The sequence below is a fragment of the Hemibagrus wyckioides genome, linkage group LG06 (assembly GCF_019097595.1).
Source record: "Hemibagrus wyckioides isolate EC202008001 linkage group LG06, SWU_Hwy_1.0, whole genome shotgun sequence".
NCBI classification, from domain to species: Eukaryota; Metazoa; Chordata; class Actinopteri; order Siluriformes; family Bagridae; genus Hemibagrus; species Hemibagrus wyckioides.
Genome location: NC_080715.1, coordinates 40,512,978 through 40,529,533, shown reverse-complemented (window position 1 = coordinate 40,529,533; position 16,556 = coordinate 40,512,978). Strand labels below are relative to the sequence as shown.

Below are 16,556 nucleotides of genomic sequence, written 5' to 3'. Positions count from 1 at the left end.
CAGAATATTCCCTTAGTCAGCGTTGGGTCTCCCAAGTGGTTGCACAACTTAGAGGATCTGACAGAGGGTACAGAACTTCTACGCTCTCCAATCTAACTTTTAGAGATCACGGACCTTTCTGCAGGTGAGAACTTCACACATTTTCACTAACTTGAATCATTTCATTTATGTGTATTAGATTGAATGTCATTAATAATATTAGAATAATGTAATTAGAAAGAATATCTTGTTCTATTTACTTATAGATGGAAACAAATATATAAAGTTTAATTTGATACATTTAATTACAGAACCAGGTTGGACTATATCTGGCAGTAGTGTCTAGGAAATCGAGATCAATCAGCATTAGGTATTTTCATTATGTCTCACAGAACACTGATTTAAGATGAAATGTATAACTCGGAATACTAATAGAATCTTTTTCCTATGATGTCTTAGACAACAGCATAGTGATTATTTCAGATGGCGAGTGTTTTAAAACATCAACGCAATTTACATGTCACAACAATTTGGGGGCAGCCTACCGCTTTAGTACATCCGTGACCTAAGCCAATTCCTCGAATTACGGGTAAGTCATTACATAAAATGTGAATATTCTAAAGAATGTAGCCAACCCGTTCAAGGATTGTAGAAGCTTACCCTATACTTTTATTATTTGCTGATGAAGAACAAGGAGAAGAAGAAGACATAGGTCACGTTTTCGACGGAGGAGAAAATAACGTCGATCAAGCGGCTACATACCCTGAGGAGTGTTTCATCACATTGAACGGATTCTTTCTACTAAGAGACGAAAAATTTGGAAGCTTTGAACGTCTGTTTATTACACTTGACAACACTTCAGGTATTGAACATCTTCAATCATTTTATGATACTCTTGATTGTCTGAATAGCTGTGTTGCTGTGAATATAGAGTTGATAAAAAGATTTCACAATAGACATGGCACAGAAGCGGGTGAATCTCACACAGTCTTCAGGGGCTAAGAAAATACGTGGTGAAAATAATCTACCGTCTTGTGATTTCGGTTTTTCGGAAACTTTTTCTAGTAGTTTGTCACATCACAACTCATGCACAACTCTGAACCCCTATTTAACAGACGCTATCGACCGGTTAAACGAGAGTTTAGGACCATCACAGCAGCTTGTTAGACAGACCCCTATTACAGATTATAGTGACATCATTACACCTGAGACACAACAACGTGACATAATCAGTGAACTTAACCAGACTCTGTTAGCATTACAGAATAGTCTAAATGAACAAGGTTACTCTACCCCCTTGAATCTTGAGTTATTAGATGCGGTTAATCAATTAAATGATAGTTTGGCTTTAGCCACAGATCAAAACATCAACGAGGTCTCTACTTCAGAAATCGAGCATAATCATACACCGTTATCTCCACATGATCTGTTTCATGATCTTAACCAAAGCCTCATTATGTTAAATGCGGGTTTTGTAAACTTTTTCGATACCGTTGCTTCTCCAAACATTCAAACTGTAAATGAACACAGGACTGAAACAGTAAATGATCAGTCTCCTAATGTAGAAGACGTGCAAACAGCTAATACTGAGAACATAAACCCCCAAAGCTGTAATGACGTGCAAATATTTGGCGGTGTTAACATACAACCCCCTAGTGTTGAAAGCATGCAATTAGGTAATGACGAGAACATAGCCCCTCCTAACGTAGAAAACATGCGAACAGATAACGTCGAGAACATAGCCCCTCCTAACGTAGAAAACGTGCAAGCTGGTAACGGAATTGATCCTAATATTAGAATAATTAATCGCGACCGATTCAAAAATACTGAAATTAGGAGAAGAGTAAATTTTTCATCGATCACAGCTGTAGACAGCTTTGCGGATTTTTATAATTATGTTTTAGAAATCTTAAACAGTTTGATAGAAGTGGCTAATGAAATGATCTCACCAAAGGACATAGTAACGGTTGAAATTAGAGGTGATACGATCGACGTATCTTCACGTATTCATCTAGTTAATGGGTCCGTTGATTTACAGTCTTTTCTGACCATGCTTGAAAATTCTATTCAAAGTAAACGTGAAATTTTTTCAGATAACACACTCGAAATAGTAATCCAAAAAGTTCGACCACCTCGTGGTGGTTCATATAGAAGGAAGATTAGTATATTATTCACTTCGGAAGCTATACAGAAGAAGATGAGACATCTGTATATATTTCATAATAAAGACAACATGTGTTTTACACTATGTGTTACACAACTTTTGAACCCTCAAAATAATGGCCTTCAAACTGAAAAAATCGCTAGACAAATCCTCCGTGATGTAGGATTACCTGAAAACACAGCTGTCACATTTGCTGATGTATCTAAATTTGAGAAGCATCTGAAGTGTAAAATCGTAATCATACACCGTTCTGACAACAAAGCCGGCTACTCTTTCTTTCAAACCAGCAGAACCCCCCATAAAAAAACAATTTACTTGTTCTTGCATGACAATCATTATTACGGAGTTAAAAGCATTACAGGACTTTTGGGGCATAGTTATGTCTGTTGTTTCTGTCATTCAGGGTATGAGAATGCCAGAGCTCACGAGTGTGAGTTTAGCTGTAACATTTGTCGTGATGTAGAATGCTACAAACATAGACAGAGTATAATTAAATGTCCTGAATGTTCGAGGTTGTGTAAGTCAAAACTTTGTTTCGACATACATAAAGTAAAACGCCGGTCAGAAAGAGGTGTATACTCTGTGTGAAACAGGGTTCTATGTCGTGTATGTCTGTGTCGTAGAGTATTGGAACCCCTTTAACCGGAGAGATCATGTGTGCTTAGAGAGCCATTGTGAACTCTGTGGTGAAAAAGTGGATTCAGAAATAGCGCATTTCTATTATATACAGCCGTTAAGGAAAGAAAAGCCAAATATGAAACACATCTTTTATGATTTCAAGACTACACAGGAAACAGGAACTCATACTGCTAATTTAATATGTTGCATGAATTGTCGTGGTATGTCGTGGTATGTTTGAAGGGGAGGGGTGTGTTGCAGCATTTTTTAAGGCTTTCCGTCGTAAAAAGTACAGAGGGTACACATTTATAGCGCATAATGCTAGAGGGTTCGATTCATACCTTTTGTTGAATCATTTCGTGAAAGAAGGAATCGCCCCTGATATCATTGCACAAGGTGGAAAAATTCTGTGTTTTTCTGATACAGATTTTCGACAAAGATACATCGATAGTCTGTCTTTCTTACCCATGAAGCTAAGTAATCTTCCTAAAGCCATGGGGTTCTCAGAAAAAAAGAAAGGTTATTTTCCTCATTTCTGGAACACAAAAGAACACCAAGACTACATAGGACCATATCCTGAGCCCGAGTTTTACGGTGTGGATAGCATGATGCCTAAGGACAGGGAGGATTTTTTTATGTGGTACGCGACCATGACTGACAAAGTCTTTAATTTAAAGAAAGAGATGCGTGAATACTGCATGAACGATGTAGACATTCTGAGACAGGGGTGTTTAGCTTTCAGAAATGAAATTCTAGAAAGTACAGAAGTTGACCCCTTTAAATGTATAACAATCGCATCTGTATGCTTGAAAATCTTCCGGACATCATTTCTCGATGAAGACACACTAGCTATCCCACCATTAGATAATTACATCAATAACCAGAAATCTTTCTCAACACCATCCATTCAGTGGCTTGAATACATTTCCATCACACAAAACCTTCCCATTCAACACGCTCTGAACGAAGGTGAAGCAACATTTGGCCTTGTGAAGTGGGTCAGACGTGAAAGGCATTTGAGTTTCTCGGCTGTTTTTATCATGAGTGTGAAAAGTGTTATCCCTCAACAGCCCCTTCCCCTTTAACGCCAACTTTAGCTACGGGGATGTCCGTCAAACGTTGGAGAAAATTAAATATTTGCAAGAGGTACGCAATTTACATGTCACAACAATTTGGGAGCATGAGTGGAGTGATATGAAGAAATGTGATAACAACGTGGTAAACTTTCTAAAAGAGTTTGACTTTACAGAGCGCATAAACCCCCGAGACGCCCTTTACGGTGGTAGAACCAACGCATTGCATTTACATTACACAGTAAAAGCAGGGGAGAGAATAGATTATTATGATTTCACTTCTCTTTATCCCTACGTGAATAAGACAAAAACCTACCCAATCGGTCACCCAGTCATCATTTACTGTGACTTTGAACCTCTAGAGAATTATTTCGGGATAATCAGCTAAAGTATTACTGCCTAGAGGTCTGTGGTCTCCTGTTCTTCCTTACAGGTTAAGAAGCAAACTTCTTTTCCCTCTGTGTAAAACATGCTGTGAGCAACAACTGCAAAAGCAGTGTCGCCATTCAGACCAAGACCAAGCTCTTATCGGAACTTGGGCATCTGTCGAAATAGCTAAGGCCATTGAAAAGGGATACAAAATTTTAAAAGTGTTTGAGGTTTGGCACTTCCCCAATACATCAAACAGTCTCTTTTCCAAGTATATTAAGATGTTTCTCAAAACCAAACAGGAAAGTTCAGGCTATCCATCATGGGTAGTCGATGAAAACACAAAAGACACATACATTAAAAATTACCAGCATAACAAGGGTATCGATTTGAATCCTGAACATATCAGTGTCAACCCCGCAAAAACATCTTTGGCTAAACTCGCGTTAAATTCGCTGTGGGGTAAAATGTGTCAAAAACCTGACAGATTAAACACTTCTATGATCAAAAACCCCGATGAGTTTTTAAACTTTATGTTCTCTGATCTCTTCAATGTTAGCCATTTCTCTTTTCTGTCAGATGAGGTCGCTCTCACACAGTGGCACTGTAAGGATGACAGACTGATTAAACCAGGTAATGCTAACGTATTCATCGGAATTTTTACTACAGCTTATGCGAGACTAGAACTGTATGATCTGTTGGATCGTTTAAAACAGCGTTGTTTATACACAGACACAGACAGCGTCATTTTTAAAAGCAGCGAAGGTGATTGGATGCCTCCATTGAGTGATTATTTGGGGGGTCTTACCAGCGAGCTAGAGGATGGTGATCATATTGTCGAGTTTGTCAGTGCTGGTCCTAAAACCTACGGGTATAAAACTAAAAACGGAAAAGGTATGAAAGCAAAAGGTATCACTTTAAATTACTCCAATTCAAAAGTTGTCAATTTGAAATCGCTTACTGAGCTGGTGGATGATCGAGTGAAGAATCTGGTTAAAATCGGTCAACTTATAACATCGCACAAACAAATCATTCGAGATAAAAAGGGTTTTCATTTGAGAAATCAAACACAAATAAAAAGATTCAGAGTTGTGTATGACAAACGTGTTTTATTACCTGATTTTACAACTCTCCCTTACGGTTATTAAGATTATTCGTGCTTATGATTGTATATATGTATAATAAAAAGATCATTTGTTTTATTACCTGAATTTACAACTCTCAATTATGGATATTATGATTGATCATGTTTATGAGTGTGTATATGTTTCTATGTATGTATAATAAAAAGATCATTTTGATTGATTCTATCAACCTGACCACTAGTCATGGATAACATGAATGTGACTACTTTTGATGGGAGGTTGCAAATGCCATTTTCATGTATTGTGTGTGGACCAAGTAATAGCAGTAAATCTTTTTTTATCAAACTTTTGCTGGAAAACAGTAAAGAAGTGTTGTCAAAAGTACCTGAAAATATCGTGTGGATTTATTCTTGTTGGCAACCTTTGTACGATGAGTTGATGACCAAAATAAACATAAAATTTCTTCAAGGAATACCCGATTCATTGTGTGATGATGAACTTTTACCTACTAACAAGACAAACTTGTTGGTGATAGATGATTTAATGGAGTCTGCCAGTAAAAATGAGGAAGTAGAGAAGGCATTCACAAAATACACACACCACAGAAATCTAAGTGTTGTCTATCTGGTACAGAATTTGTTTTTTCAAGGAAAAAGTAGTAGAACCATTAACTTAAACACAAATTATATGATTCTTTTTAAAAATCCTAGAGATAAATTACAAATCAGCATACTAGATCGGGAAATGTATCCGGATAATAGCAAATATTTTCTGGAAAGTTTTCACGACGCTACAATTAAACCTTACGGTTATTTATTTGTCGATTTACAAGCTAATACACCAGAAGACTTTAGACTACGGTCTGGGTTGTTTCTGCAAGAAACCCCGGTTGTGTATATTCCGAAGAAGAAGAAGGGGAGGGGTATTTAATTATCGGCTTTAAAACTGTCACACCAGAAGATTTGTGACTACGGTCCAGGTGATTCTATTCCAAAGAAGAAGAAGAAGAAGAAGAAGAAATATCTTTAAAAATGTCTGCTCGGTTAAAAAAAAACCTTCCACTGTTGAAAACATTACACAAGTCAACCCCCACTCAGAGAAAATATATATTGCGTGAAGCACCCGCTGATCTCATTCACACCATCTGTGAGTTGTCATTAAATCTTCTTAGAGGGAACATACCACTAACATCAAAGCAGTACAAGGAATTAAAAAAACGGAAAAAATGGATCAAACTTTTTGCTACTAAAAGAGCGTCTGTAGAAACCAAGAGGAAAGTTATTAACCAATCTGGTGGGTTTCTTCTCCCGCTACTTAGCATAGCAGTGCCTTTTATAAGTAGTTTAATCTCGTCTCGCACCAGTTAACATGGAGACAGCTGAGAAAATGTATTTAGTTCCACAGCATCAGATTGATAAGCTTAGAAACATCACTGCGGAGAAAGAAAACTTAAGAAAGACTGCTGAAAACAACTTAGACGTTGGGATACGTCAAATTTTGTCAAGAACGGATCTGAACGAACATGAGAAGGCAAAACTCTACGCGATGGCCCTGCAAAAATTTTTAAACTTGGTTAAACTCGGGGATCAGGAAACAATGCAGCTGACTCTATCCCTCCCCCAATTACCTGATAATAAAACAGCGGGATCGACACCTATTGAAGATTCACAACCTAAAGAAGATGGAATTGTACAAGAAGTGCTTGCCAACGTCCCCACGAAGAGCAAAAGAAATGCTTCGTACATTATAGAGAAAATCTTAGAATATGACGATGTTGCGTTGTGGAATGACGCTGGTGAATTTATTTTTAACGGAAACACAATCAAAGGGTCCCACATGGTGGATCTACTTAGAAATATCACCGCCCCTCATAAAGTTTCTGACGACCGGAGACCTTTAGGATGGACAGAATTACTGCATACAGTAGCTAGTCTAAATATACCATTTTCAACGATACCTAATGGAGGAGTTCGCCGTAAAATATCAGACAAAGAGTTCTAAGGATCCGTATCCTTCTCGACCCGTGTCTCATTCCCCAACCCCTATAAGAGGAAAAGACTACAGTTCATTGACCCCTTCCCCACCCCCACCCCCTATAAGAAGAAGAAGAAGAAGAAGAAAAGTCTACAGTTCGTTGTCCCTTGTTTTTAATTCCCCCATTCTCCCCCCCTCTGAATGGATTGATTTTTGAAATGACTTTCGAGGTACTATGTTTGTTTAAATGTAATTTGTAACATTTTATTTCAATAACAATCATAAAAAATATCATGTGATACATCGTGATTAAATACTTTATTTCAATAAAAATAACAATCATGAAGAAATATCATGTGGTGCGTCATGATTAAATACTTTACTACACGCGTGAATGAAACAATTCTAAAGAGTTAACACACTGCACACATCTATATGTGGGCCTTTCTTTATTTGCTCTAGGGTATATTTTTTTAACAAAAGACACGACTGCGTTATCGTTACGTTTTAAATCATCACTATACTTAGACATAATATGGTTAAAAGAAAAACCTTTAGCTCTGTGGCATAGAAAAAATACACAGTGTTGTCCACAACAAACTGAAGTAAAGTCTTGAACCTGTATAGGGTTATATTTTATTTCGCAGCAGTTCTTTCTCAAAAAGTAGTGAATAGATTCAGGAAAGAGTTCATAGTCTGGCGGGTGTCCGTACGAGGAAAAAATCTCTCCGGAGATTTCATCATTAAGACACAAAGCTAACCAGTGTTCCCCAGGCATATTTCTCGGATGTGTATTAACAATAAATAGCGCCGGAAAATTTTTAATAGTACTCACAGGTAGCTCATCACAGGCCATCACACCTCGAAATATTTTATCTATCTCACAGCAACTTCTCATAACGGCTGTTAGTTCCTCGGTATCCATGAGTTACTGGTAATCGATGAGCACGTTTCTCCAGTTGTTTATTTCAAGAATACTGTCAAAACTGGCGTAGACGATGAGATTCACTGTTCTCGGTAGGGGGACGCGAAATCTGAGTTCCAGTCGCATGTTCCCCGACTTTATTAATGACAAATGTTGACCACAATCATCGTCGGGGTTGAGGTTGAATGCAAATAAAGTATATCCGTTCGAATACTCTTCTCTGTTTATAGCCAGCGGTTGATCCTTTAGTTGCTTTCCCGATGCTTGAATTAAAGAATAGAATTCACGAACCGCATTACCGTTATCGGAAATCAAGTTGAAACGGTTTTGCAGGGTATTGAGTTCCGTCCACGTACAGAGCCACAAACTCTGTATCGTAATGTTTAAAATTAAAAGGGTTTTTATTGAACGCCCCGCTGAAGGCGTCGTTGTCTACTAAACAGAAAATTAAACTTTTAGGTAAAGGTCCGAGGAAGACGTTTTCTTGAGAACAATGGCGACTCCCCGCTGGTAAGCTAAAGGTTTTCATACAAACTCTCTCGATCGGATGCTTAGCCATGGCTGTGCCAAAAGCTCTCACATGACCTATTCTTATAGGCGGAGAAATGGTAACTTCCTTGACAAACAGGGTTAATTTTTAGAGTGAAATTTTTAGATATAAAAGGGATAATTTTTAGAGTGAAACTTCTGTTGCCTTCCTTCATCAAACAAAATTCGTCTTTACTACGAACCATTTTAATTCTTAAATCCACACCGTTCAACAACAGTTTATATTGAAAAAATATATCCGAGTGAATGTGTCTGATCAGATCAAACGTGTTGCTTTCAACGGTGAATCGGACCCTTCGCTTAAGACCCTCATTTCGCCCCTCGGGGTCAGTGGCGTCCATATGTCCTGCGGTGTCCTTATAGAATAATCCTGTGCAAAACTGTGATGCCAACGTTTCTTTACCATAATTGAGCAGACATTCAAATGCAGCGCGGTAAGCATAAGTACTGCTTGATTGTGAAATAAGTCGGTCCCCAAGCATGACATCGACTTGTGAAAACATAGAAGCTATGGGGTAATTTACAACCCCCACCTTAGCATCGTCGTCTATGTTGGTCCCATCAGCATTGGTGATTTTACAAGCGAGATGTAGGAACCTGTTATTCAAATCGAGGTAATCTTCACCGTTTCCGGCCACGAAGAACTCCAAGGGCCCATTGTCCGTCAGAGCAGAAAGCGGTGGTTTTTCGACATAAGTGTACTTTTCAATACTAGTCTGTGTATAAGGTAATGTGAAAATATCTAGCTCGGACTTTGTACACTCTGTGGATAGACTGTGTAAGAAAGCCATGGTGTTAGAAAATGTTCAGCTGCTTTCTTTTGCGGGAGATGGGGGAATGCTTCTTGTCTCTCTGCTTGGTCTTTTTCACACTGGTTTTGATGTTAGTTACTCTGCATCTTTTATTCGGAATCGTGTGTCGTTGCCCCGGGGGTCTTTTAGATTTTTTACGTGAAGGCATCACGAGACCTGACCCCTCCTGATTCTGAGTTTGCGTCTTGTTCATAATGTTGGTCACTACATCGTTTACAATACACTTGGCTGCTGTTTTTAAATGAGGTTTTGCTATAGATACCCCCCTCTTGAGGAACGGAATAGCCATCCTAAAAAGCCCTTTAAACAGGCCTCCTAGACCCGCTCCATACATGACAGGGGCGCCTTGAAAACCAGGGAGTCCATTTCCTGCCTGATTGACATAGTAATTCACATAGGCATGCGGGTCTGCATACCCCCTATCTAACATTTTCACAGACGGAACGAGTGTCTAGCAGGTCTGAAGTGTAGTTTAACTATGCACTTTCCGTAACTAAACGGTATATGCTTGTTCTGATCCGATTTGACTTCGATCACGATATCAGTAATGTGGTTCTTAGTTACACGTGTGTAGTGTTGCTTATCATACGCTATACTAACTATTTTATTTTTTTTCCCCTGTTATTTGTACACATCTCAGTAATGGGGCAAAGCTGTCACCGACTCTTTGATACTCTATGACCTCACTATACACATACATGGTGTAAAAACCTGCACGAATATCAACAGGGTTGGGTGCTTCTGGATCTTCAAACGTTAACATACCGTCTGGGGGTAGACCCAGCATATAGGCCAGGTTTCTGTTAGCGCTGAATGTGTACGATAATTGGCATACCATACGTAATTTATTTTTTATAGGGTTATAGGATAACACCATGATGATATTATGGTTTCTCATCGTTTGGTTGATTTCACTAACCAGGTTTTCAATACTTTCGTAATACGCTTTAGTGATGTGACAGACATAGTATTTTATTTTCTTTGATCCGTTCATCAGAACCACATGAAATTGACATTCTTTCTGGGTTACCGAGTGCCAACTATGGACATATTGAACCTCCGCGAGTGAGACTTCCCAGTCTCCTTTCAGATCAATTGGTTTGGCTAGTTTAGTAGTGTAGTGTGAGATCTTATTACCAGGGTAAATGTCCATAGACGCGTTGCTTGGAAGAGTCACAAAGAATCCGCACTCATCCATGACTTAATGAATATAGTTAGAAGTTGTGTTCGCGTCGTGATCTTTAAATTCTATCGTGCGATGTTCACTACTGCTTCAGCCGGAATCCAGGAATTGAATTTCCGGGGCCAATTAAGCCATTTCACCAGACATACCTTTTTCCAGTTTAGAGTCTTTTCTGACAGGATTTTCTCAATTTTGAATGTCTTGTCTTTTCCAATAATAATCTTTTGTATCTCAGGCTCATAAAATGTCCCATCAATTTTTTCCCATTAAATGTGTGTTTTTTCATTAAATTCTGAAACTTCTTGTTAAAAAACTCCTTCCCTTGATCAGTTTGTAGTTTCTTAGGGGTTCTACCTTCCTTTAGAATGGACTCAAAAGCTTTAGTTACTTCATCAGTGGTCTTGTTTCGTAACACACGCACCCAAGCATATTTGGATAAAATATCTATACACGTTATCAAAAATTTCACATTGTCATTAATGTCTGACAGGTTACTCACATCTACTAAATCAGCTTGCCATTGTTCATCGATGTGTTTCACGAAAACAGTATTTCTTTTAAACTTTGTAGACGCCGGTTTATGAAGAGTGTAAGCATCCTGCTCAGCCAACCAATTTTTTATCTCTACATCATTAACTCTTTTACCCGTTTTCTCAACAACAGCTCTTTGCAAACTCTCAACATCGCCGATGTTACGATCCAGGGTCGGATGGCGTATAATATATGTTTTTCAATAGTCGTTTACTCATTTTGAAGTGTCAGAACAATAATGATCAAACAAGATTATAGAATATTGTTTTTATTAAAAAAGACACATCACATGATTATAGTTACAGAAACATTTCAAATAATCAGAGGATTAAAAACAAATTAAACTTTATTTTATAAAACATTTTAAAATAATAATTTCAAATAATCAATAGACTAAAAACAAATTAAACTTTATTTTATAAAACATTTTAAAATAATAATAATTTCAAATATCCAATAGACTAAAAACAAATTAAACTTTTTTTTTTATAAAACATTTTTAAAATAATTTCAAACATCCAATAGACTAAAAACAAATTAAACTTTATTTTTATAAAACATTTTTAAAATAATAATTTCAAATATCCAATAGACTAAAAACAAATTAAACTTTATTTTTATAAAACATTTTTAAAATAATAATTCCAAATAACCATTAGACTAAAACAAATTATACTTTATTTTATAAAATATTTTTAAAATAATAATTTCAAATAATCAATAGACTAAAAACAAAATAAACATTTTTAAAATAATAATAATTCCAAATATCCAATAGACTAAAAACAAATTAAACATGAATGGGTTTAGTGAAAATAACCAGGATGCTGTTCATCGATTTCAAATGGTGATGATCTCAGTCTTTAGATCTTGGAGTTTTTTTGACACCGCACATTTTCAGTCCTTTAGCCACAGCGTATTTCAACCAAGGTTTAAACAGTTTTTTCATCAATCTGTGGGAGTTCATATGCAGGTAGTATTGTTCAGGATCGAAAAGGCACGAGTGTTGGAGTTGGCTCGGGTGATCGATCGCGCAACCGTTACAGTTGTCTTTGAGATCTTGGTCGATGATCCTGTCCACCAGTTCACCCACCACAGCGCGGATGATAGCCAGAACAGTGGTAGAAATACACCCATCAGCTTCGTCGTTCGTAGACAGATAGGTTAGATTTCTTTTTCCTAAGGAATCAGCGATGTTTTCATCATCTTTACAACCAGAACAGGATGCATCATCATCACCGTCAGAAGCGAACGGGGTGTAGAAGAAGTGGTTGAATTCTTGAGACATTTCTTTCTCAGATGATCAGATGTTTTTACAACAGAAAATTTAGTCAGGGTCATATATATAGCGTTAGGGGTGGAGTCAGTAGAAGGTGTGGTTTCTGTTCAGTCTTGAAAGACTATTGAATCAGAAAAGTTCTTCTAGTTTACACGTATTGCTTCCATTTCTTTGATTTTCGCCACTTTTTCGAATGATCTGCTGATTTGATTAAAGTACTGATCTAGATCATGCCAGCTGGCACGTTCAAACCTCACTTCACAGATCTCTCCGTCTTCAGATGTGTAGGCTTTGGCCTTAGCGGTGGTAGAAATATGTAGTGAGACTTGATTCTTGGAGAAATTTGTTGCTCTGATGGGGTATGTCAGATGCGGAGATGCGTAGTTTTTCCATTTCCGTTTGTAGGCCATCGGTGAAAAGAAATCCATCCGAATGATGTAGTCAAAGTCTTTACACCATTTACGAAACTTGACCCAGTCACTCAGGTCAAAAGTCACCATCTCTGTGGCATTGCTCCAGTGAATCCGCCCTGGTACCAATAGCCTGAAAAGCATTACGTCTACTGAATCTACATTGAAATAAAAACCGACTGTGCAGTCTTCTGATGACGTCCAGTATTGAACATTTTCGCATTCTATGATGTCTGAAAATCTACCCATAGTAGATTTCTGTTTTTTAGGTGCACCAGGGCAAGTAGCCATAGTTGCGCTCAATGAATCTACGAAAACATTTTTTTTTTAAATAATAATTTCAAATAATCAATAGACTAAAAACAAATTAAACTTTATTTATAAACATTTTTTAGAATAATCAATAGACTAAAAACAAATTAAACTTTATTTTTATAAAACATTTAAAAAAAATAATAATTGGGTTTGTGCGTGTGTGTGTGTGTGTGTGTGTGTCAAGGTAAGGGTTAAGGGGTTGTATGTGTGTGGGTGATTGTGGGGTGACTATGGAATATGTAACCTTCAGGAGATAAACTTATAACGTCTATGTTTTATCAGTAGAAACATACTTGTTCACATGTTTATGTGCGTAGGTGTGTCACGTACAGGGGGGTTTGTGCACGTGTGTATGTGTGTGTGTGTCATGTACTGACAGTATGTGCACGTCTGTGTGTGTGTGTGATTAAGATTCTGATGACTAAGGGAATATGTAACCCCACCCCATCAAACAACCTCATCGGATGAAAGGGGGGCGGGATATTGTGACGGATACGTTTTTCTGATTGGTTGAGAAGGAGGCGGGATAATGTGACGGATACGTTTTTCGGATTGGTTGAAAAGGGGCGGGACATTGTGACGTGGACGATTCTGATTGGTTGAAAGGGGCGGGGCAATGTGACGTGGACGATTCTGATTGGCTGTCAGACCTGTCAAAATCGGTTTGATGAAATATACGCCATAACTCTCTCTAACGCTTGCTTATTTAGTGTGTAAGTCTGAGCTGGAGAGCTGATCAGGTGTGCAGGTCTGTAGTTAGTCTTGTGTTCACATGTGCCCGTAACTAGCTGGCCTGACGATTAGTTGTTTAGGTCAGAGGATGATGAGTTGTTCGGGCAATTTTTCAGGGGTATTGGTCAATAGTTGGTCAATTTGATCAGCTTTCTATGTCATTAGCTGGTAGGTTGGAAAGTCATTTCAGGTGTACAGGTCAGTAGCTAGTGAGTTATTCAGGTGTGTAGGTCAGTAGCTGGAGATCTCCTCAGTATTGTAGGTTGTTCATTATTAATCTATATAAGTTGCTGTTCTGTTCATGTTTGTTGATTTTCTTTACTGAAGACTCACTGTTTCATCAGTAGAGCCATAGTGTGCTCTAGTAGGACCTGAAACAGTGGCTGGTAGAGTTGATTAATTGTGATATCATTTTCATCCTAATCAAACTTGTCAATGAGTTCTCTTGACCTGAGGAAAGGGGGCAAGGTCATCCTGGAAGAGACCACACCCACTATAATGGAAATGTTTCTGAAGAAGTCAGAAGAACTTTGTATTGATTTGAATTGAGGGTTCAGATTAGCTTTTGCATTTGTGTTTCAGTCTGTAATTACAGTAAAGAATCCTAGAACAACAATGTTAATAAGACTTACCTGCAGTAAGGTGAAACACCTTACTGCAGGTGTTTCATCATTAACATGTACAATCCACTCCTGTATGAGTTGAGTGAAAGCAGTTTTTTCTGATACAACCTGATAGAACACCTTTGGGATGAATTAGAGCGGAGACTGCAAACCAGGCCAAAACTGGGACATCTGCCTTTACATGAACAGGAATGTAATATGGAGTTGGCCTGCCTTTTGCAGCTATAACAGCTTCAACTCTTCTGGGAAAGCTTTCCACAAGATATAGGAGTGTGATTTTTGACCATTCCACTGGAAGCGCATTTGTGAGGTCAGGCACTGATTTTGGATGAGAAGGCCTGGCTCACAGTCTCTGCTCTAATTCACCCCAAAGGTGTTCTATCAGGTTGAAGTCAGGAGGCCAGTCAAATTACTCCACACCAAACTCACTCATCCATGTCTTTATGGACCTTGCTTTGGTCACTGGTGTGCAGTCATGTTGGAACAGGAAGGGGTCATCCCCAAACTCTTCCCACAAAGTTGGGAGCATGAAATTGTACAAAATGTCTTGATATACTGAAGCATTAAGAGTTCCTTTCACTGGAACTAAGGGGCTGAGACCAACCCCTGAAAAACAACACCTGAATTCAATAATTTGGAGGGGTGTCCAAATATAGATAAAGATATAATATATATTCTAGATATGACAGGGACTTCAGTGATTTATTAAAATTCTAAAATAAATACAAAAAAATTAATTAAAGTTAACTAAAATTAATGTATTAATTAGCATTAAGATGTGTATTCACCTGTGTTTCCTGCTCTTTCTTCTGTCCTGTTGGTCCTGTATTGCTCAGTGTCTGCTCTTATATTGCTCAATAACAGTTAATTAACATGTGTATCAGATGTTCCACAATGTTAATGTAAATATAATTGGATAAAAAGTATGACCTCTTTCTGTCAGCATATGTTGCAGCCCACAGCTCTCCACCTGCACTCGCGAATATTTATTTTAATAAACAATTGCAGTAGTTGGCAAATCATTGCGGTATAAATAGGTACATACAGTGGAACCCCGGCATTCATTCTGGAGGCAAGTTCTTAAGGTGAAAATTTGTATTGCAAAACTAATTTTCCAATAAGAAATAATGTAAATGCTGATCATCCATTCCAGCCACCCGAAAATAATACCAATATTACCAATATGAAGTGCCCCAAGCCAAGCATTCAAGGATCCTTACAGGAAGTCATGCCACCAAGCTTGGACTAAAAATAGAACAGACCGCCCACGCCACCAATCTCTCAGCAAAAAACACCTGAAAAATCACCTAGCTTCTGAACACATGAAGAAGGCAACATTGGTACCGTGGGTTGACTCTTTCAAAACAGCTTTCACTGACTGAAAAAAAAAATTTCATTCGTAAACTCACCTTGGTTGGCTTTTCACTCATTTAAAGTTTTGAATGGCTCCTGGACGTATGTGCAACATAGCCAGTGTTCGGTTCAGGTCGGTTCTGTAGAAACGTCATGTGAGGAAATCACAGGGCTGTAGCTGTATGCTGTGCGCTTGCCACCATACTGCAACATGATTTGACTGTAGTTGTGTATGATGCAGTGTGCTGCTCAGTAGAAAGTGTTTAAAATAGTGTTTAAAAACCTATTTTTCTTCGAATGGCCAGTTTTGGATTTTAAAGAGTTATCAAAGATAGTGATTAGTGTTATATTACTTCACAAAATATTGTAATGTTCTTGGTTCCAGATTGTAAATGCTATCAGAACTGAGGTATTCATCAGAAAGAATAAATACATCTGTGTGACACAGATTGTAAGCAACGTTCTCTATCATTGATCAGATTCATCAGTGGAGTCCATCTTCCTCTGCAAAGCTGGATGCCTGGTCCATTTCCCAAAACCTTTCTCCACCTCCTGCCATTAAATCACCTGTTACCTGATGGA

General features: G+C 38.0%; 1 protein-coding gene across 1 annotated transcript; it reads left to right on the top strand.

Annotated features, from left to right (window-relative positions):
• LOC131354315 (uncharacterized) lies at positions 1-5,831 on the top strand. The gene is made up of 4 exons (XM_058391820.1): positions 1-124; positions 291-349; positions 439-568; positions 668-5,831. Exon 4 carries the CDS (start codon positions 938-940, stop codon positions 2,729-2,731), a length of 1,794 nt encoding a protein of 597 aa, XP_058247803.1. The 5' UTR covers positions 1-124; positions 291-349; positions 439-568; positions 668-937; the 3' UTR covers positions 2,732-5,831.
• The last annotated feature ends 10,725 nt before the right edge of the window (positions 5,832-16,556 follow it).